Source organism: Eleginops maclovinus, chromosome 21, assembly GCF_036324505.1.
Source record: "Eleginops maclovinus isolate JMC-PN-2008 ecotype Puerto Natales chromosome 21, JC_Emac_rtc_rv5, whole genome shotgun sequence".
Taxonomy (NCBI): Eukaryota; Metazoa; Chordata; class Actinopteri; order Perciformes; family Eleginopidae; genus Eleginops; species Eleginops maclovinus.
In genome coordinates, this window is record NC_086369.1 from 15,112,998 (window position 1) to 15,136,775 (window position 23,778).

Sequence of the window (23,778 nt, forward strand, 5' to 3'; positions counted from 1 at the left end):
CTTCCCCTTAGAATTCAGCGTGCCAAGAGGACCCCTTGACGTGCCGTAGGATGTATTGCATCAGGGGGCCCTTTACGCTCAGGAATTTAGATATCCCACTTACTCAAAACGCTCTTAGGTGCAAAAAGTACCAGAGTGTAGGAATACTCCGCAACCATTTACCTCTGAATTGTAGTGGAGAAGTACAAAGTAGTAACAAACAGTAGCTACAGTACTTCAGTAAATCTACTTTTAGAAGTAAACACTACTTCAATAAAGGCAAAGAGATCCAGGTGTCATTGCAACAAAAAAAAACATGCTTAGAAAAATGATAGAAATAGAATTCATTAAAATCATAGATATGGATAAACATTTGGTCAATCAACGATTAACTATTGGGTCACTCATTATGAATTATAATTTAAGAGTCTTTAGTTGTGTATGGCAAGAGTAAGAGTACCAAAGCCACAATAAAAAGTGTGCGTTCGACTCACACATTGTCTCTTTAAGGCAGCCAAACCACATTATGGTCGTAAAACCAGTGTTAAGAGGAAATTAAGTGAGGAGTGTATCTTGCATAAATGCTTGGTTGTGTTGCTGCTGTTTTGCAAGGAATTATGGGGCAGCATGTTGTTCTCAGGGCTCCTTTAATCCATCATGTGCCCTGCATTAGGAACAAGGAGATTGTTGAGAAAGGCTCTTACACTGCAAAGGTTAATGTGCACGTTCTGCATCCTGCTCGTTGTTAATACGTGGACTAAAGCAGGCTTTCCTGTCGCTCACACCCAAACATACTTTTGAAACGAGACTTAAGCACAGTTCTCAAACAAATGTGGGGGTAATAAGAGACATGGAGTTAGGAATGCAGACTGGAGGATTTCAAAGAAGATAGAACCTGTTGTGCAAAAAAATCTCCCTCTTTTGTTAGAGAAGAGAAGGAGAGGCACAGAATAAGCCGAGAGTGAGAGACAGAGAAACCCCCTGAGATGTCATGGAAAGGTCTTGGGAAAGACATTTGATATCTCAACATGTGATGGCCCTGCAGTGCATATTTTGGCAGCATCACCTGACACTGTTCCATTTCATACCACACCTTAATTAGAAAGACAGATCTACTCTGTGTAACAAATAATACTGTAAACCATCTCTCTGTGAGTCGCTCAGAGTACAAACATCTCTGAATATAAGCAGAGGACATTTTAAACAGACTTCATGCACAGCTGTTACCACGGCCACATACAACATGTGCTGCACAGTGTGTGTGTGTGTGTGTGTGTGGGGGGGGGGGCTGAGATTCTTAAAGGGAAACAGACTTTTTGACGAAGCCTAAAAAAAATGTCTATGTACATGTGATCCTTTTATGGGGAGGGAAGTGTTTATTATGTACATCATGTGCTTCCCCTGGCAGGTGGATCAGGACTGAGTGTGACATTGGAGATGAGCGGAAAGTGAGTGACCACATGATGTAAGGAAGAGGAAAAGTATTTGTGTATAACACTTTTAGATTCTCACCACAAGAGGGAGACCTTGTTCACCTCATGCATAAGTCATATGTAAGTTGTATAAAAGTCTCTAAAACTTAGGTTGCAACGTCATGTTTCTTCACACACTTGTATATCTGAACCAGACAGAGACATACACCCAGATGCATTAAAATGACCCGTTGCAGAAAAGACAAAAAACATTAATGAAAACATTTTTTATGTCGGTTTTTTTCTTAACAGGGCTCAGTAAAAATCACTAGCAAATAGGAATTTCAACACAGAAATTAGAGTGCATCGCACGTCACGTAGAGGTTCATATCAGACAGATCGTTTGATCCCGCTGCTCATCAATTCTTCATGTGGGACTTTGTGCAAGCATTGCAAACCTAAATCAAATCTGCCACCTAAAGAAGGCACCAACCTTTGAGGATAAATCATATGACAAGTTCACTTGGTTTGACAACTTAAATTATATATCGCTGATAAATATCTTGCCAAAATTGGGCTGTACACCGTCAGCCATATTCAGTATTAGATAATAAATAATGTGATCCATTCAGAGGGTAGAAAAATAGAAATACTGACAGAAAGAATAGAAGTGATTATGACTGGCTGAGTACTTTTCCACAGATTTAAATATAAGCGTATATGATCGCTGATTAATTGATGAATTGAACCATTACACATGTGGAAATGTAGGCTTTTCTGTGCACTGGAAAAGTAAATAAAAATAAAAAAATCAAGCAAGGAAATGTTTCTGTGAATTCAGAGGAGCTATACCGTATACTGAAACTAGCATGACCCAGCAATCACTCATGCACAGAGTCATCTCTGGATCATAATGGAAATGTAAGCAAACGTGGATCACCTATCAGAGGACTCGGTAAAGATGACCTTGAAATGTTAATCTACACTAATTGTGCAGTGTGGTAAATGATAAATAAAGTAATAAACAAAAGGCAGCAGAGAGCAATGCTTTGGTTATGATTGCATAACTGGAATCTCTAGTTCTCCCTTAAGTGTCTCAGTCGACACCTGACGTCCAGAGGGAGCGACCGGGAATGTGAGGACCTTTAGTGGAAAGTGTGTATTGTGTTAAAAAATGATAAGCAATGGGAAATAAGAACAAGGATTGCACTTCAGTCACTGAAATGCTGCGTAGATCAAACCCTCGTTGGCATGTGGCCTTAACTCACAGTCTGTAAGGATTTATCCGTCTGATCTGAAAGCTTTTTGCCACTTTGGAGTGTAAAATCTTATATACTCTGCAGGCAGTGTGTGTGTGTGTGTGTGTGTGTGTGTGTGTGTGTGTGTGTGTGTGTGTGTGTGTGTGTGTGTGTGTGTGTGTGTGTGTGTGTGTCTACATGAGTCCACAGCAGGGCTCCTTATTGATAGACTGCTCCTCCTCAGGCGCTCGGAGTTTCAGCAGTGGAGGGTCTCCGCTGGCGGGGGTGAAGTACACCTGGCTGGGGGAGGCGACCTCCTCTGCAGGGGGGCTGGTCTGGAGCTCGAGCTGGGCCTGAGAGGTGGTCACCTCTGCGGCAGGTTCCTCCTCTAAGGCAGGGGGCAGTGGAGGGGGAGGGGCTGGGTACTTGTTGAGCTTGGCGGCCGCCCGCTGGCGTTTCAGGTCGGCCAGGGTTTGGTGCGATTTCTCCCGAGTCATACTGTCCGCCCCCTCCCCATCTGCATACGCAGGGCTGAGCTGGTAGGAGGCGCTGCGGTCCATCAGGCCTCCTCCACTCCACACCTCTCCGGGGACAGAGGACGCCAGAGACACTGACGTCCCTCCGTTACCCAGGCTGGACACGATACTCCTGTCTGCAGCCTCCAGCTCCTCTAAGCGTGACGCGGCCCCACCACCAGCAACCTGCAACCAGAGAGAGAACATTAAAGACCCTCAGCTTCAACGAGGTGTGCAAAAGTGAGACAGAAACCATGAGTCTGGCTCCGTGTGGCTCACCATGGTGGCGTGCCGGTGCAGCTCATTGTCCGTTTGTCTGTCCTCGTCGTCGTCCTGTGGCTCCGGCTGTCGGCCGCGCTCCTGCCACACCATGGCCTCTTTGTGGTGCTCCCGTCGGTACAGACTGGAGCGCTCGTTCACACTGACACGACGTACCACCTTACTGTACAGACAAAAGAGGAAGAGGGGGAAACAGTTACGCTTAGCTGCTCCAACTCCATGTGTACTGTCTTCACCCTCTGGTCTGGTCACATTCCAGCTCACCCTCTGCTGCCCGTGCTCGAGGCTCGTCTCTGCAGCGTTCCCTTCTGCCGGTCCTGGTTCTTCATGATGGCGTCATGTTTGTGCTTCAGGTCCATTAGTTTGGCTCTGACCTCCTCATCCATACACACATCTGATACGCCAGGAGAAGCATAGGTTAGGCACATGGAAGGGAAGATGCTAACAACAAATTTGCTATTCTGTCTTTTTTGCCCAATTGTTATTTGTCTATGGCAATACAGAACCATAAAGGCTGTGTGATCTCACCCAGAGGCGTCTCGTCCAGCACAGACTTGGTGTCTAAACTGGCTCCATGCGCCACCAGCAGTTCCACCATTTGGATCTATGCATCACATAGAAGCACATCAATGGGTGGTCTAAGAAAAGTGGAAGGTTTTATCCTTTAGTGTGTATTGCAGCACTTACTTGTCCCCAGCAGGAGGCGGCGTGCAGCGGCGTCCAGCCATCAGAGTCCCTCACCTCCATCTGAGCTCTGTGCTCCACCAGCAACTCGGCCACAGACACGTAGCCATTAGCCGACGCTATGTGGAGCTGGAAGAGAAGTAAATGTAACATAGAACGTCCAAATGCATTCATAAAAAACATGTTTCTCTCATTCATCTATTTCTATAACACAAGTAACATATGTGAACTCTACAAAGCCCTTTAAAATTCCCTGGCCTAATTTATAATAAATAAAGTGCATGTCCGTCTGTCTCACCAGTGTTGTTCCGTTAGCATCCTGTGTGTTTAAGTCTGCTCCGTTCTGAACCAGAGCTTGAATGTCAGCCAGCATGGCCTTCTCTTTAGCCCCCCGACATTCATCTATGCGATCCTGAGTTATCCCTGCACACACACAAAGACACACCGGAGAAAGCAACGATACGTCTTAGAAAACATGATTGCTAACTGGTTTCCACTGGGAGCGACAAATGAGGAAGATGTGTTTAGCAGCAATGCGTGACAGATTTATTTTACTGACCCTGTTCAGCCATAACCATCTCCAGCAGCTCGAGCGTGGCCTCATCCTCACAGAGGTCATAGGGCATGTTGCCATCCGCATTGACAGCCAGCAGGTCAGCCCCACTGCGCACACACACACACACACACACACACACACACACACACACACACACACACACACACACACACACACACACACACACACACACACACACACACACACACACACACACACACACACACACACACACACACACACACACACACACACACGCACACACGCACACACGCACACACACACAAATATGTAAACGATTAGTGCCACACCGACACACCCAGATGTACTCACGGATATTCCTACACATGCAAAGTGTTTTGAAAGTCAAAGTGCAGCCATGTTTGCATCATCAGTCACTCGCAGAGAAGTCTGTTTGTATTCCGCACTAGAAATTGTGGAATTAAAGCAGCATTTATCCTTATATAGTTGTTGCAAATCTCAATAATATATCAGTTTGGAGACCTTTGGAATCTTTCTGTTAAATATGCACATGAGGCATTACCCTTTTTTAAATAAACAAATGCTTGCTTATTTGCTTACATCTGTTTTTACTGCACTGACTGCAGGACAGTCGTTCTATGGTATAAAAGGAAGCTGAAATGTGGGGCTGAAATTGACGGGGAAACTCACGCCTGGATGAGGAGCTGCACCAGGCCGGTGTGTCCACAGGTGGCAGCAGCGTGCAGCGGCGTCCACAGCTCACTGTCACACGCGTTCACACAGCCACCAGCGTCCAGCAGGCACTGCACGATCTCCACAAAGTCATCTATGCAGCACTGAGAGGGTAAACACACATGAATACACAGACAGTGCCGTATCTATGCATCATTATTTATGGCAACTAATACACTTTGCTTGGGTGAAACGTGCATGCAGCCCTCTGCTGTGTAAACACTGAAGCGTTCCAAGGGGAAGAGCAGAGTGCACTGCTTTTATAAAGTGTTCTCTGTCCGCACAAATACCACCCTCATGAATTTATGGCAGTATGTGTTTACTTATGAAGAGAAGTTAATGACACAAGAAGGGAGGGAAAGTTTCTCAGATTATAATTGTGTGTAATCAAGGTGCTCTTCTGACTCAACTGTTTAGGAAAGTAATGTAAAACTAACATGGGGGAAATTAATCAGTGTGTCTCCAGATAAGTTGTGGTTTAGACAAAACAAGAGTCAGATCAGAGCTGTGACTGCATGACACATAAACACACACTCTGCTATATAAAATGTGGCCTGCCTCGTTAAGGGCAGTCATAAAGTGTTGGTGTAAAGCAGGTCTTAGAGAATGTCCTCCTAACCTCTCTACTCATTATTACACAACGGATAACCATTACCCCAAAGGGGGGGGGGGGGGCAGTGGTTTCTGCACAGGTGACACAACGAGGTGTGAATGTGTGTGTGTGTACCTGGTGTAGGGCTGTCAGTCCATCCTCGTTGACCAGATCTGGGCTGACGCCGTTGTTTAGCAGCTCCCTCACTAGAAGACACACACACACACACACACACACACACACACACACACACACACACACACACACACACACACACACACACACACACACACACACACACACACACACACACACACACACACACACACACACACACACACACACACACACACACACACACACACACACACACACACACACACACACACACACACACATAAACATTGCAACACTTGGCAGGTACAGTATCTACCTGCACTAAATAGCTATAAAAAGCTTGACTGATTCACTTCCATGTCTATGCATTGTGGTAGGTTTCCAATCCTTAAACATATTGCTCTCTAGCATGACTTTCCCCGTGTGTTTGTACCGACCCTCCTCCACGTCGTTGCGTGCAGCAGCATCCAGCAGGGTGATGGACTGGGGGAACGTGACTTTAATCGTGCGCGCCTTCTTCTTATCCGCTTTGGCTCTCGACCCTCGCGTTGTGTCCTTCTCCATCTGCGCCCATCCCTTCAGTTGCTGAGCGCGCCGCTTCTGGGCGTGTTTCAGGCGCTCCGTGGCACCCAGGCGCCCGATTGTGGCCATCTCAGCCAGCAGCTCTCCGTGCTCTGCTGCCATCCCACCACACACGACACTCTAAACTGTCCCGGTCGCTTCTCCTGCTGGCTTATCTTAGTCCAGAAGGATATTAAGCAGAAAAGTTTCTTGAATCTCTTCTTTCCCCTCGTCTTCCCTTAAGGAGGCCCGTCTGTAAGGCCAACCAGGCCTACGTTAGGGCCAGTGGTAGACACACACTGTACAAATATGGAGAAAATAACAGCAAAAATATCCAGGGTGATGAAACCTCTTATGTTGTGCAATCAGGCGGAAGATATCTCCATGATTTCAGAAGGAAGCAACATGTGGACTTGTTGTAATGTCTCTTTCTCATCTTTCACATATCAACTCTTATCATGCCTTGGAAATCAAAGAGGGAATCATCCAGGATGTGGATTGTAAGCAACCATCAGTCCTGCCATCCATATCAACTGCTGGGAACTTGATCCACTGAAGGGAGGAGAGAGAGAAGGGAGATGTTGCTAGATAGGAAGAGACAAACTCATCTCCAGGCTGGATGCTTTATCTGAGCTTCTAATCCAAAGGGAATGTGTCCAAGGTTTTGATCCAACAGGTGTTTGAGAATCCATAGTGAGAATATGACAACAAATCCAGAAAACTGGAAGAACCGTGGAGACTAAGCAATGATTTAAGTCCAACTGTAGTGTCAGTATCCCGTGTTGGTGTGTGGAGACTATTCCAACTTGTTGTTGTGTACGTTTTCTCTTCAGGTCTTCAGAAGAGGTTTCAATGATTCGTCCCACAGCGTCATCGTCTCCCTGTGGAGCGGGAATGGGGAGAAAACGAAAATGTGAGTGCTGTATTACAGTATAATGTTTGCACACTGCTCTCCTCATCCTGTTATCTTTAACCCCTGAGCTCCTTGCACCGACTCCCTCCTCTCCCACTCCTCTCCCGGAGGAAACCTGAGACGGTGGGACGCTTTTCATTAATGATTGACACACCCTGCAGCCCGATACACACTCTGCCGCCATTAGCATAAACGTGGAGCAAAAAGCGAGAGAGGAACGCAGTGGAGAGGCAGGTCACTCACACACACACACACACACACACACACACACACACACACACACACACACACACACACACACACACACACACACACACACACACACACACACACACACACACACACACACACACACACACACACACACACACACACACACACACACACACACACACACACACACACACACACACACACACACACACACACACACACACACACACACACACACACACACACACACACACACAGCTACTCATTTATTATTTAGGCCCGGCCTGTGAGCGCTGAGAGGAAGGTCAACTAGACGCACTCTGAGTGATAGAGAGTGACTGACATGACACCAGTCCTGGGCCACGAGACACGGCAACACGCAGCCAAACACCTGAAGAGGAGGCCGCTGTTTACACACATAATAGATAAACAGGCATTTACAATAACCATTATGCCTTTACAGGGGCCCTTTTTGATTTAGAAATATCCCAATGAGGCGAAAGCAACAGCTTTAAAGGAGAGCTGTCAATTGGTATCAAAAATCATGATGAATAATTGCGTTAATCACCGCAGTAATCTGTTTGAAATAAGAGTATTTACTTGTATTTTGGGGGAAATAAAACTCATACACGTGGTCCTTTAATGAAGAGATGCATGACACACATCAGAGGGTTTGATCTGTACTATAACATCTCAGATTTCTGAATAAACGGCATGAAGTCCGACAATTTTCCCAGCAACCCTAAAAAATCTACCGTATAAGTTATATACAAAGCAATTAATAAAAGGAGGTACTATTATAACTCTGGAATAGAGGGCTGAATCTGGACATATATAAGGGGTTTATATATAGAGAGACCTACCAGTCACTGTTTCCGTCAAGACAACTTCCTAGCCACTCCAATAGTTCCTGTTTAAAGGCGGACAGATGATTGTCATTTGTTCCTTTGCTCTGCCGTTCCACTATTCTTAGGACACCTCACCTTTCACCCTTTGTCACAAGCTACAATACAAGGATTTCCTTAGGTTGAGGTAATAAGCTTAACTCTCCCCCATTGACTGGCGAACACTGCACGCATAATTAATTCAGACAATACACACATGGACACGGACTTGTAACGCACGGGATCAAACATCATGAATGATGAATGTTAGGTGTGTTTAAAATGCCAATTATCCACTTTCTTCCTTTAACCCGCCCTCCTGCTGAAGGGAAAAGTCCATGTTCTTGTTAAAAGGTCAACAGGAAACTAACAAACCCTTACGGAGCAGTTAAGGCTGGGCCGTGTAGTTAGCAGCAGCATGGCTCATTGTTGTAAAACACAGATAAAAAGGGACAAGTTTTGTTGGACTTTAAGAGCTTTAAAGGGAGAAGGGATTGGAGAAATTGGGAAAATGTCTGCAGGATTCTAACTGGTGTATTAGTGGGATAATGCCAGACACAATCTGAAAGATCAGTGGAATAAAGATCCCAATCTTAGTGTTGTGTGCCTCACAAAGCAAACTAAAGAATAAACTATCTTAAGGAAGGATTTGACTCATAGTTCAGAAGACTCAGGTAAAGCAGGGGTGAAAAAATGGCCTCAAAACAGACAACAGAAATATTGGGAGCATGTTACAACACAGCTGCTTAAATCAGATTTGCGCTTCTGATGATTTGCGTTATATCAATGCACATCTCAGGAGCAGGAATTTTAAGCATGCATGCTGTCAGTCTGACATGCGGTGCCTGATTCGGATTTTTACTGTAAGAAGTGAACGAGAAGTTTGAGATATTAATCCAAAATAAACTCACAGGCTTACATGAATGTGTTAAGTATTTTTGAGACTACATTGCGAGTCCAATTGTCTCCATTTTTCATTTATTTAGTGCCAGCCACTGTTCCTGTGATCATAACAATTAAACCGGTTCACAGTGTTTCCACCCTGACCCTGAGTACAATGACTCACCTGACTCTGGGCCACTTCACTGACAGAAATCACACCCAAAACTCAAGCTGTTGCTTTTAATCGTATCTTACATTTTAATAGACCTCACAGAGGCAGTCTTGGCAAACTATAAAGTAGATAAATAATATCTATTATGGGTTTTTAAATCATTTAATGGACTATTGGTAAGTGGCAATACTAATTCAGCAACTCATTACATAACAGGCGAGTTGGAAGGGGGGGGGAAAGCTGCACACTCACATGTAGGTCAACCTTTGATACATGCAGGTCACAGGTAGTTCACATCTGATGATGTACATGCAACAACACACACACACACACCGCTGATAATCCATCTTGGCAGAGCGAGCTAGACAACACAAATCACGCCCAAAGCCAATCAGTGCCGGTATCGGGGGAATGAAGCTGAGGCTCAGACGGTACGACGTGCGTGACTCTGAGATCACAGGAACAATACACACTTATTAGCTGTTTATCTCTCAGGTCCTTCATGAATATATCACAGTGATAACATATTTCTCCTTTACAAGCCTGGAATTAAAACACACTTCCTGCACTGACCTACCACATATGTGTATATACAAATACATAATGATAACGAATGGTTACTTCTAGTGTTTGGAAAAAAATACATGATTATGCTGCCCAAAACAGCTCAAGAGTATCCGAGGAAATCATCCAATTAAGCTTTAAATGGCACCACTTTCCACAGACACAGATGTGGAGATAAGCTAATTCTACACCATTGAGAGAAACAACACCTACACCTTTATTATTGACAAACTAACAGACATAATGCATACGTTTCCATGCCCATACTTAACTATAACAAATGGTAACTTTGAGTGAAACTGGTTAAATCAACTCAATAGCAGGTGGATAAATACACACATTTTTCTCTGATGTGTTGATCTTACCCCCTCTCTCTGAGTCCTGCACATTTAGCTCTCCTCACAAGTCTGCACACTCACAGGTCGACAGAGACACTGGAGGTTAAGCTAGCGTTTCCCCAGCTTCAGTTGATTTTATCCCGTATAAAATAAGCCCCTGCTCAGAGGCAGTATGGGGAATTTGTTGGTGGCTAAAGAGCCTTGTGATCCTGTGAGTCACGACGGGAAAAGACCAGTTGAGATCACTCATAATGTCCGAGGCTAAACATTTTCTGTTTTTGAAAAATATCCCAACATCAATATGACATTTGTCGAAGTTTTCCACCTTATGACCGAACAGGAAGAGCCGTCTACAGCTGCAGACACACACTTTCATTCAACAGCTGCAATGAATAGACCAGTATACACACACACACACACACACACACACACACACACACACACACACACACACACACACACACACACACACACACACACACACACACACACACACACACACACACACACACACACACACACACACACACACACACACACACACACACACACACACACACACACACACACACACACACACACACACACACACACACACCAGGTGGGTGGTACCTCAGTGTAAAGCTTGTGACTGCACTTACAAGAGAAACTCTGCTCAGAATTTAATCCGGATACAATGGAATGACATTGCTCAGCTGTTGACTGAAACAAACAATGCTGAGTCGATGCAGCGTGATCATTCGGGAAGCATCGTGCCTGCTAAACTCTGAACCAATGCCAAGTCAACATGCTCTTCTGTCATGATCCTGGCCGAAAATAGTCCACAAAAGTATTCGAATAATCATGAAATGATGCTTAAAACACAGCAAACTATAGCTGGAATCACTTTGCCTTATTTAGGATTTAATTTCTAAATATCTTATTGCTTCATAGATTGAGAAATTAAAGTAAATCCCAAGGTCCCCCTGCTCAGATAAATAGGAAATGAAACACTAAAACTTAGTGTGAGTCTGTTTTTTACATGATAATCCTGTGTTTTTCAGAACAGTTGCTATTTTTAACTTTGCTACCACGATAGCAAGCTTGCAACATTTTCAGAAAACCACAATCAACTTACCCTGAGTGTTTTTAAAACACAACTTCAATCAAATTCAATAATCCTTTTTGGTAAAATATAGAGTCTAAATTGGAGATTCCAGCTGAATCTGTGGCACTGTGTTTGTTTTTTGATGTTTGATGTAAATGTGATAGAACTATATTAATACTACACACAATCAAATTATGGTTGCAAGAAAGGGAAATATACTGAAATACTGGTGTTTTTTATCACAACTTGCCATAAAGTTGTGTATTTTCCTGTCCCTCTGATGGTTCAAGCAGTTGAAAACTCCTCTGGTCTCTGGGAAACTATTTCGAACATGTTAGAAAAGAAACCATTTAACAAAGTATGGAAAAATAATCTGCACTTGAGTTGCAGCCCTCGCTGTAAGACTGTGAGTCAGTGAGTGCCAAAGAAAATGGGAGGGGGTTGCACTTGAGAAGAAGTGTGCACACATTAAGTCCTGTCATGTGCAATGGGTTGCTCTACATAATCACTCAGAAATCTCAGCAATGCCACAGAGGGAAGGAGAGAGCATGAAGTGAGTGAGAGCATGTGTTATGGAGATTTAGAGGAGACATTTAGACAAAAAGTGGCTGCTTTTTCTGGAGAACAGGATATAGAATAAGAGGGCAAAGGGATGCGGAGGAAATAATGTGAGGGAGATAGAGAAGGAGGAGGAAGGATGGGGAGGAGACAGAGAAACTCCTTTTGTTGCACTGAAGCAGGAAGTAGAGGTGCAGGCATAAAGGAGTAGATAAAAATATGATTAAAAGTCATTCAATGGCGCCAACAGGATGAGAGGATGTGACATCTGCGAGTTAAACACACTCACATGATGCTAAAGAAATGCCTCAGTATGAAAACGCTGGGAAAAATGAGGAGGAAATGATGTTCGAGAACAGGAATGTAACAGAGTTTGACCTTTAAAGTATCGCACGGGTTAATCTTGTTGGAAGCATCTTATCTAGAAGAAAACGACTATATTAGGACGGCAGAAACACTGATTAACTAGTGACACACTCTGCGCTACGGTATCAAATAAAGTGCGTTTTGAAGTTGAGATAACCTATTGTTCCAGGAATGAAGGATGCACACATTGTACTGAAGATCACCGAGGTTAAAGTCCACTAAAGTCAAAGTCAAGAATAACCTTTCCTGCATCTTTTGTGTGTGTGCTGCCATGCTGTGTATCAAGGGGCCTCGCTGCTAATCCTGCCCTATATTGTGAAACCAGCAAATATTTGACCATACATACCTAGGAAATGCTATAGAAGAAGTACTTTGACCACCCTTGTGAGTAAGGGTGGCTAAACATAGAATAAATGACTGTCTATTTAGGTTAATAAGTCAATCAAAGAGTCAGTGAACTATAGCATATCTCTATAGCACAAAGTTATCATTAATCTGCATTTTTGTTGAAATGAATCCATTCATTCACCAAATATTTTGAGTTTACTGTCGTATATGGCAAAGAAAAGCAGGAAATCCAGCTTTCACTTTCTTGTGACCAACATTTAATGGTGTGTAGCATCAATAGGGTATGACATCTGTAGGTTATTTGGTCCTGCATACAAAAATAATAGAGTGCAACAGATCATGCTAAATGTAGCTTCAGAGATAGACGTGTATTTGACCGTCCTTCTAATGTCTATTTTCTTTTTATGGTAGAGGGATCATTTTTAATGTAGAAAACAGAGTTACCTTTTTATGTGAGTCCCATGAATTTAACAGACGAGTTCACATGACGTTGTATCCAATAATCCACGACATGAACAAGGACATCTTGATGAGTTGATATGGAATTCCCTTACAACATTCCTACCAATGGTCTTAAGGTAAATCAATATAACAGCACCGCATGACATTGGAGCCATTTGACACCGAACTATGAGCTGCTGCTTGGGCCATAAAAGTCAAACTGTAGATTTATGACAGCCCATGTACCTGATAGTATGAAGACTATGCACTTGCCACCGTATTACAAAACTGTGATATAATATAGTATTAATCAGAAACTACCATAAGAGCACTTTAACAGTTAGGTAAACTCACCTTGGGTGGCTATAAAAAGCTTTAGCAGCAACAACACCAGTGTTTACTTGTGCAAGATTAAGGGGAGCTGCAGATTAGCTCATTTACCTTCATGCAGGTTCAACAGGTGGCTAGTCTGACAGGTAACGTAAGCAGCTAATTAATAAAGCTTCCTGGTTCATTTATCGACTCCTGGAGCGGATCAAAGTGAACACAGGAGAGTTTATCCACACTTAGTGACTTTACAGGACTACACATGGTGACAGCACTTTATCAGCAGCATTAAAGTCGACTAGCTTTGATGTCATGCTACCGTTACCTTAGCCTCAGGTTAGCTCACCTTTCAGACACACGACGCGCGGAGCGGTGAATTAAAAGGTGCGTCAAATAAAAAAACGACCAACTTTGGCGGACACCAGTTAAAGTGAGTCCAGCGGGGATATATCTATGTGAAATGGAATTAAATAAAGAGGGGATATCCTACCTGTTCGCTGTGACTTGTGGCTCCTGTGAAACTGAATCAGCTGCTGCTCCTGCCCTCAGGGGGAATGCTTCACCATAACAACCGGACCTGCGCGCTCTCCTCCCGCAGGACTCCCTCCGCCGGGGGGCGACAGAGCCTGGAGGTTATTTCATTTTATTGAACATTAAAGAAACAAACGGGATTTAGTGGTTTAGTGGTGGTTTACTTTTGCATTATCCCTGCAATTATGTCTGCATTAATTAATGTATACATACTGTACAATTCAAGACATATATTAATACTATTTTAACATTTTAACCAATTAAATTATGAATCTTGATTTTCATTATTATTATTATTATTATTATTATTATTATTATTATTATTATTATTGTTATTGTTATTTCTACACATCTGTTATATTTTCCAGTACAAATCATATACACTTTTTATTTATTTTTAAATTTTCATTGCTGTTATATATTGTAGTATAATTTACATGTTTTACTTTTTTGTATTTCTCTATGTTTATATATGTGTTTATCTTTTAGAATTGGGGAGAACTGTAATGCAACACAATTGTCCATCAAATCCATCAAAAAAGTCCTTGTCTGATAAAGAAATATTAAAAACACATCGGAGTGGAGAAAGGACTTCAAACATAACGTGCAAAAAACACATCTATAATCTAATCTTAAAGATGCTAATGCTATATAATATTATGGAAATTGTGTTACAACACTGCCTATAGGCCTATCCTCAATTTTACAGGTGAGTGCAAACACTCCTCTCCTTCTTTATTCAGCCGAATGTAAAGGCTGTGTTTGTGAGGATAGGTCATACTACTCCACCTATTTCACAATATTAGGTGTGTTTGCCCCTTGACAACACAAGCCTGAACACACGATCCTTTAAAACCCCATAATTAAATATCAATTTAGCAAAGGCACCAACCTTAAAGTAGTCTGGCTGGTTTCTTAATGATGGGGAATCAGCGGATAATACTAATAACAGACACACAGTGGGGATCTGCTGACTCCTGCTGGGAACTGGACACCATCGCAGCAGAGACACAAAGAAACAGCTCGGGAACATGAGCGACTGTAAATGCAGCACATGTACAGTGGTATTTGTTTGATGTGACTGCATGAAATGTTTTCTTGGGATAACAAACAAAACATATTTGGACCAATTAGTGCCCATGGTGTTGGTTTTAAGTGCCCAGATTTGAGGACAACCATCTTTGAGACGCCTGCATCCCCAGGCCATGCATTATATTTCTGTTTAGAAGACTTAACACCAATGCAGCTTTCCAAAAACAAGGTGTCCAGAGTAATCTACAGACTTTAATTTAACTTGTTTTTTCCAAATAAATAGTCTGTGGGAGATTTTTGTAGGACGTTGTGTTCTGTGAACTATCCAGATAAACCTGGACACCATGTCTGATATTGCTATTGATACAGATTTTTTAAAATAATGTCACTTTTAAAAACTCTCAGTACCACAAAAAACGCTGTGGTGGCCAACATGTATTTAGTGCATTTACTACAGGCTCAGATACGAAATGAAATCCACTTTTGTTCCTTGAGATACAGAACACACGTGTCTTAGTTCTTAGAAACAAACATACCGTAGGTTTTAAATGCATAGAACAAGTGTTTTGGTGCATAATACTGTAATGTTAAACACTCTGGTGGAGGCAGAAAAAGATTAGGAGAGGTCCAGTATATCTCAAAAGTAGCATCCCTCGATACTAAATTAAAGAATGTTTTATTTGAGTAAACAACAACAACAACAACAACAACAACAACTCTATAGCCTAACAAAGAGACTTCTGTTTTGACTTAAACTTTACAATTCTATAAACTGAACTCTGATGCAGGTTTTAAATAACCACATGTATTTTGGTGCATGTTAAAATACCTTTAAACCTGCACAACACTGATGGCTGACCTGCTGCTGGCTTTAATCTGGTGCAGTATGTTTGTTGTTAAATGAGTTAATATAGTCTACTCTTGCAGTAATGAAGCAGTGACAGCACAATGCAAACTTCCTCTCACTTTCTGTGTCCGTCACAAAGGGCTAAAGTCTGGTCTCAGTTTCAGGATGAGTCCCAGGGCAGCTTAGGAGGGATTTGTCTGGACACAATCAGCCCCAGTGAACAGCCCTGTGCCGCATGCTCTCCTATTCATATGGTTTTCTATTCTTCTCATGCGAGGTTCACTAATCCAGGCAAAACCTATTAACTGGCCCTCCGGTAGACAGGAAGACACAGATAAACAGTTTGTATTTAAATTACTGCGTTTTGCACGAGCACTGGTCCATAAAAAACATGTAAATCAGTCCAAACATTTGGGAGGGGTTTGTCTGTACATGTTTACTTTATCAGCTCTCATTTAATTTCTAAACAAGGAAGGATCTGGAAGTCAGTAAATAAATGTTTGAAATCCAAACATAGTTCATATATGATCAATCTATCAACTTATAATTTAATTTCAATCCTAACTTGCTCATCTGATGATCCCATTTCTGGGGATCATTGTGTTGATCAATAAATTCATTGTGTTTCATGGTTATTTATATGTTCTGAGGGATCCCTTGGTGTGTTCTCCGACAGTGTGGGCTACATTTAGGGTGAAACCACTAGAGGGGGCCAAACTTTCTGAGCATGCAGCAAAGTGTGTGTCAACCAGAGAAGAAAACCACCGATGCTAACTGCAGCAGGTGAAGGAGGTTTGCTGGGAAGCAATCTGACCTGGAAAACATTTTGAGTTTTACTGCAACATTTACAAAAGCTGCAAATCAACAAGGTGAGTTTCTCTCTCAGGGGGAATCGTTGTTCAAATCGATGCTTCTGTGCAGGACAACTTAAATTAAAGTGTCTCATTGATTTATGTAATTACCCAATACAAACTTAAAGTTAAATTATAGAGGCCAGATGCTTCTTGGTGCAAAAGGAAAACTCCAAGTAGCACGTTTGAATGAGGCCTGAATGCATTTTACCTTCAGGTTTCACTTCAGGTCAAAATGTGGGTTAATTGTCACTTAATTAGCAGCACAGCTTTTCTTATGCTATCAGCTAGAAACTTAAGAACTGACTTGTTTCCAACACTTTTGTTCCTCTGTCTATCTGACAAATCTTTGTGGGAAAAACATCACTTACTTCAAGAGGCTTTTCACTATCTTATCAAATGTAATATATCCACAATTTAAAGTGAGCACATGAATACAAATCAAACTAAATATCAGGATGCAGAAAGGCAATGTTTGTTGATTCTTACATTGGGTTTTTGTTTGAGAGATATCTTGAGTGCAGGAGAACTTGATGGCTCCATGTTTGAGGTGTGAATGTCCTTCCCAACAACGACACTTAGCAGCTTGTAATCGCCAGAAAACCCACAAATGGTGTTGAATGGCCCCCGTATTTCCTCACATGCTAAGCAGCTTCTCGGGGAAGGAACCGTCTCCAGCCTGCCGGTGGGGGTTCCTTCTAATCCAACTTGTTTTCACTGTCTTGCTGGGAAGAAAGCGTCTGCACATTAGCACTACGTTAACATGAACAAAAGACATGCATTCCCGAAACTTAGTCTTTCAACGCTGAATAACATCTTGCATAGTCACAAGGAGACCCTACTGTGCGTGAAACACCCCCAAATGTTGCGCACTCACCAAAATGTCTCCAAATTATTTGAGTCAGCTACAAATTGGAACATTTTTTCTTCCAGAATCGCAAAGCTTGTTGAGTCGTTTACATGTGCATATAGTTTGGAATAAGCCTAAACCCCGTCAATAAAAGCACTATATGAAACTGTATTTACTTCCACTCTTCTCCTCACAATATAACTCAAATGACTCAAGTACAGACTACTTTATTGGAGGTGCCCTTTTAAAATGGATGGTTCCTAAATACATGCAATCATCATAATCTTAATGTTTTAATCTTTGTATATTAGCCATTCCTTATGTATATTGCTCAACAGAAATTGTTGATTGCGTGTAAGCTTCAATCGAAATGACTCCTCTTTCTTGTCCTCCCCACCCCCCCACGTTTTAGCTTTTGCCTCTGCGCAGAAGTGTCACTCTCGAGAACGGTATTTTTAATAAAGCTTATATATAAATAGATAAAATGTTCTGCATATTTAATTGAGATAGTCCAACAAATAGGATTCCCTTATCTTTGGAATTGTTAAAGTAAATCTAATTATTTGTTTTAGGTTGACTCCTCCAAATACGCACTTAATACTTTAGGCCTTGGCGCGTAAATCTCCTGATTCCAAAGCAAACTGAATCTCTGCGTTGTAAGTGGCATGTTGATATTATCGTAAGGGTCATTTACAGGTTTACTGTCTTTCTGTCGCCCCTCCTCGTACACAGACCCTCCCCAGCCCCCCGGCGCGATCACTCATTCTGTTCTCAGATAACGCGTCATTCCCCCCTCGATTACGCAGCGGGATTTACATGAAACTGTTAATTGTTTGCTCTTCAAATAGTCGGCCTGGAGCCAGCAGTCTGCCAGAAGTTAAGGACCGACTCTTTGACCTCCCTCCCCCCTCACCAAGCTCCTGTCCAAACGTTCGGGCCGATCTTCACCCCCCGGCTGGGCATCAGCATGACAAAGCACTGGCCGGAGCCGACCCTCTCGGCACCACCCGCTCTGCCCCACTGTGGAGAACATCTCGACCATCACCTTGACTTCCACAGAGATGCGCAGCAGACTTGTCTTCACAGCGGAGTAGTGCGGAGCTCTGCAGCCCAGCATTGGCCTCACCACATGGTTCATATGGTTCCTCAGCAGCGCTTGGATAAACCCACTGCGCTTCCCGATCACATCACCAGCGCCACAGCATTCATGGATAAAACCGTACCACCGGGTTCAGCCCACCCAAACCCACAAGATGCCCACTTTAAACAGGAAAATATTTCCCAGGAGTCGTGGAATGGTGACCGGGAAAAGAGTAGCAGCAGCGGGGGGAAGAAGAAGAACTATCAGCGGTATCCAAAACCTCCGTACTCCTACCTCGCTATGATTGCTATGGTCATCCAAAGGTCGCCGGACAAGAAGCTTACGTTATCTGAGGTAAGATTATACTAAAATTGAGCAGGAATTTCTAAATGTTTGAATCCCCTGCGCTATGTTTTAGCTGTTTGGGTAACACTCGTGAGTTTTTACGCACAGTGCTACTCACCATGTTGACTTTAAATCTGCAGTATTTTATCGAAGTACATCTCAGAGGAATGACTGTAGTGAAATTCTAGCAGGAGAATTACTTTAACTTTCTACTAAATATATCATTCACACAAACAGATAATGGGCTTCTGAAGTGACACTAAACAGCAGCCTGTTGGTGACACTTGAGTGACCAGCACCCTGAGCAGTCCTGGTGTGCTTTGATAAGGAGGGACTGCAGTGAAACCAGACCCTGATCTGTATCAGAACTGTGATAACATGGTGATATAATGTGCATTGTAAAAACCATGTCCGTTGTTCTGCTAATACAACTTACATTATTGTAGAGAACTTCCTGTCTTATTTTTAATTCACAAACAGCTTTAAACTGAAGGGCAGACATTCACTTCTGCAAATGAGTTAAAATAGTAATAAAGTCTTACATATCATTGCATAGCATACCCAAACTTAATGAAAATGGAGCATCTTCTTCAGGCAGCCATATTGATGTGCTGTTTTGTTTCCAGATCCTGAAGGAGATCAGCACCCTCTTCCCATTCTTCAAAGGAAACTATAAGGGTTGGCGGGACTCTGTGCGACACAACCTCTCCTCCTATGACTGCTTTGTGAAGGTATGTAGAAATATTCACATGATTTAACCCCTTTTAAAATGACCCAGAGTGCTATTTTTCATCAGTCTAAGTTGTTATGATGTGAGATTTTGAGTGTTGTAGTACGTCTGTAGACACGTCTGCTTTTTCTCAGAACTATGGAACTATAGCAAAACCCTTAACTTATAAAACTCAAACACAATGTGGCTTTTCAGAAAAGCATGGAACAAATACTCAAGATGACCCACAGTCTTTGTTATGAACAGTTTCATGTAGGAACTATTTCCTTTCTACCAAACCATGACTGCCAACGAGTGGTCACCCCCTCTTCTGTGCAGTGATGCAGTTGTAGTAGTTTGGTAGAAAGAGTAGGGCACTGATCGAAACAAGGTCTGTTTTATTAGGTCAGGATTTCTTGCTGTTGCAGGCTTTAAGCACCAGAAGGAGTTCTTATAGTTCCCTTATTTTGGAGAAAAGGCAGACGTCTCCAACTTACACCAAAACACTCTAAATTCATGAGTAGCAATACATATTAAAAGGGAGAATATGCGTCTCTGATTGAACTGGCCCTTAACATTTACATTTTCTGTAGAGATCTTGTTTAGAAATACGCTCCAGGGTTTTTTGATTGAACCTTCGAACTAGTTTTGGGCCTGTCCCCTGTTATTGTGATGGTTAACAGTAAAACTAGGTCCATCCGGTCTGACTAGGTTTTCAGGCAAAGTGCTCATCCCACTGTCTCCCCCCCCCCCCCCTACTCGCTCCACCTGTAGGTGCTGAAAGACCCCGGGAAGCCTCAGGGAAAAGGCAACTTCTGGGCTGTGGAGCTGAGCCGCGTCCCCCTGGAGCTGCTGAAGCGGCAGAACACGGCGGTGTCGCGGCAGGATGAGACCATCTTCGCCCAGGACCTGGCCCCCTACATCCTGCAGGGACACAAGATTGAAACTGAGCCACCTCCACCACCTGCGCCCGCCACCCACCTCCCCATCGTACGCTCCAGAAACCCCTCCCCGCCTCAGGAGGATTTGTACCGGCCCAAGCTGGACTCCTCCTTCGCCATCGACTCCCTGCTGCACAGCCTGCGGCCCCCGAGTGCCTCAGATGTGGATCAGTCAACCAGGGACTGCTGGGGGAAGGCGGAGCGCCCTCGGTCTTCACCTCCTTGCCCTCGCTACGCCTCCTCCGCCCGCAGCGCGTCGGCCAGCTCCGCCAGCCCGGCCTCCACCTCCTCGTCGGATGAGGAGTGGAAGGGGATGTCTGGGAAACGTGTCACTGTAGACGGGGAGGCGGGGTCAGATGGCTACGACGACTACAGACCCCCTCTGCACAAATCAGCCCGACGGGACATCTCTGCTCCCCCATGGGAACTCCCCACCTCCTACGCCAAATATGCTCCTCCTAATGCTGTAGCCCCCCCCAGCATGCGGTTTAACGGGGGTCCTCTAATGCCCCTGCACAGCGGACTCCCGTTGTACGGCTATGGCAGCTCTCCTGTGGCTCCGGGTCACTTTTTAGGGCACGCTTATTGGCCCCTCCTCCCCAGTGGACGGGTTTCTGTCCAAGCCCCCCCACTCATTATGGACCTGGACAACATGTTGCAATCAGTGCCGCCCAATAAGAGTGTGTTTGACGTGTTGGTGCCCACTCAGAACTCACATCACCAGTCACCCAGTCAGTACACCCTGCAGAGCGGGCCCCATCTGAACCGGTACCCTCAGTACTGACTCACTGACTATGACCTCTGTGGAGCAGGACTATAAGATGAACCACACAGGAAGTCCGCCTCAATCACTTCCTTTAAGACAAGAAACGTCCACATATGAACTACAGAACTACCTCGTGTTTTTAAAAGGATCAAACGTCTTTATTTTTTTATTAAATGTCACTAATTCCCCCTGTTGTTTGTCATCAGTGTGTGCAGTATGGTTTATTTGGGGGAAATGTGCCACAAACAGCTATACAACAAATCGAATCTACCTCAGGCTCACTGCCGATCTAAGTTGCACTGTTTTTTATTGCCATGATTCTTTTTTCATAAAATTGCTTTTGTATGTTGTCTACCTCGACGCTGAATGTATCTCTGGAATGAATCTTGAATTTTGAAGTTTTTCCCATGTCAGTGTTTGAACAGACACTCCAGGGTCGGACATTTACCTTAATGTTCGTTCTTGTCTGGACTGTCTCAGTTACATTTGGCCATGTAATTGTCTTATTCCATTTGTGTTTGACCAAGAAAACATCATTTTTTATGTGTCTGTCTGTGAAAATGCTGCCAGTATCTACCTCAGGTTTTGAATGCATCCTGTGGACTTTGCACTGCCTGTTTTTTGCACTAATGTCATTATGATCTTCTTCCAGATGAAATTGCTTGTGATGTCGGCCTGCCTCGACGGCTGAATGTTTTGTTGTTTTTTTAGCCGTTTTTCCTGTGGTCTGGTTAAAGGTTTGTACAGTAATGAGCTGAAGGGAAAACAGCTCAAAGTATTATAAGACGGAAGAGGAGTTGAACAGGGTATGCAATAAAATGCTGTTTATTTTACCTCTGCTGCTCAGTGTCGTGTGGCTAACTGGAACTCAGAGTCTCTTTACGGTGTGCATGTTGGATTTACTCTCTCATTTAGGTGTTAGTTTCAGCACGTTGGTTCAGATGGCTGTTTAGTGCTGGTCGCTTTATTTGTTCCACAGCTGGACTCTAGCAGTGTTGCACAAATTGACTAACGGCTCATCATACATCAACTAATTTCAGAGCAATTTCTCATGCAAAAGTCTCTGAAAATACTTCCTTCTGCAGCTTAAAAGCTACCTATTCTTTTTCAGTTTTTTATCAACTTCCTTTGGAATTTCGTCCATTTTATGAACAATTAAGAGAACCCTCAAGCAGATCACTTCACTTTTGCTAACTATTTTACCTTTAATCCATTATCTAACCGAGCTGTTAAAATGGACTAGATATTTAAACTATCCATTATCTTGTGGAATTACTTTCACTGTTTTACTGAAATATCTTAGGGTAACTATTTCAACCATTTGTACTTTAGAGCACATTATTCTTCACTTTTAACCCATTATTTTAGGCATAATCCCCTTTATCCAATAGCTACCTTTGTCAGGAATGTATTCATTATCTTTAACTGTTTATTTTGGCCTGATTTAGTCTAAGTGAAATAATGAATCTATGTTAGTTTAGTACTCCATAGTCTTTGTGCTTTACTAATGACACTCTGCTCTAAAACAGATTGTTATTGTTGCCTTTCTCAGTTTCTCCAAGCATTTAAATGAACTGGATATTTAACTCTACAACTAAGGACTTACTCTTGAGTCTTGCTTGTTTTCTCTTTAGTCTCCAAAAAGTCTTCCAGTAACTGAGGTGTAGAGATGGAGAGATTGTGCGGGCAGCGAGTTTCAAACGCTCTCAGTTTGACAGATTGTTTTACCACAGGAACAGTGATCTATAAACCACAATCTGTGATCCCATAGCATTACAGTTTACACACACACACACACACACACACACACACACACACACACACACACACACACACACACACACACACACACACACACACACACACACACACACACACACACACACACACACACACACACACACACACACACACACACACACACACACACACACACACACACACACACACACACACACACCTGATTTGCATCTGCAGTCCGGCAGCCGTCAGCCTCCTGCTGCTTCTCTGCTATCTCTTTATCAGCCGCCTGCTCATGCCTGCACTCCCTCACCATCCTGCCTCCTCTCCTCCCTCATCATTCCT

General features: G+C 43.2%; 2 protein-coding genes across 3 annotated transcripts; one reads left to right on the forward strand and one right to left on the reverse strand.

Annotated features, from left to right (window-relative positions):
* Positions 1-1,663: 1,663 nt before the first annotated feature.
* On the reverse strand, positions 1,664-14,325 carry ppp1r16a (protein phosphatase 1, regulatory subunit 16A). 2 transcript variants are annotated; one of them, XM_063874042.1, is made up of 11 exons: positions 14,231-14,325; positions 6,524-7,528; positions 6,105-6,175; positions 5,336-5,481; positions 4,667-4,770; positions 4,406-4,530; positions 4,111-4,236; positions 3,952-4,027; positions 3,688-3,817; positions 3,424-3,586; positions 1,664-3,330 (listed from the first exon to the last, which is right to left on the reverse strand). In XM_063874042.1, exons 2-11 carry the CDS (start codon positions 6,768-6,770, stop codon positions 2,824-2,826), a joined length of 1,695 nt encoding a protein of 564 aa, XP_063730112.1. In that variant the 5' UTR covers positions 6,771-7,528; positions 14,231-14,325; the 3' UTR covers positions 1,664-2,823. The 2 variants fall into 2 exon arrangements, with proteins under 2 accessions (XP_063730112.1, XP_063730113.1); XM_063874043.1 differs by lacking the exon at positions 14,231-14,325 and adding an exon at positions 10,641-11,012.
* Positions 14,326-16,879: 2,554 nt separating this feature from the next.
* Positions 16,880-22,494, forward strand: foxh1 (forkhead box H1). The gene is made up of 4 exons (XM_063912904.1): positions 16,880-17,019; positions 18,700-19,286; positions 19,904-20,008; positions 20,761-22,494. Exons 2-4 carry the CDS (start codon positions 18,819-18,821, stop codon positions 21,709-21,711), a joined length of 1,524 nt encoding a protein of 507 aa, XP_063768974.1. The 5' UTR covers positions 16,880-17,019; positions 18,700-18,818; the 3' UTR covers positions 21,712-22,494.
* Positions 22,495-23,778: the final 1,284 nt, after the last annotated feature.

Coding starts and splice junctions, on each gene's coding strand:
- ppp1r16a (XM_063874042.1), bottom strand. CDS start 6,770: ATGGCAGCAGAGCACGGAGAGCTGCTGGCTGAGATGGCCACAATCGGG. Junction 6,176..6,523: donor ACGCAACGACGTGGAGGAGG/GTCGGTACAAAC, acceptor TGTGTCTTCTAG/TGAGGGAGCTGCTAAACAAC. Junction 5,482..6,104: donor GACTGACAGCCCTACACCAG/GTACACACACAC, acceptor TTACCCTCTCAG/TGCTGCATAGATGACTTTGT.
- foxh1 (XM_063912904.1), top strand. CDS start 18,819: ATGACAAAGCACTGGCCGGAGCCGACCCTCTCGGCACCACCCGCTCTG. Junction 19,287..19,903: donor AGAAGCTTACGTTATCTGAG/GTAAGATTATAC, acceptor TTTTGTTTCCAG/ATCCTGAAGGAGATCAGCAC. Junction 20,009..20,760: donor CCTATGACTGCTTTGTGAAG/GTATGTAGAAAT, acceptor CTCCACCTGTAG/GTGCTGAAAGACCCCGGGAA.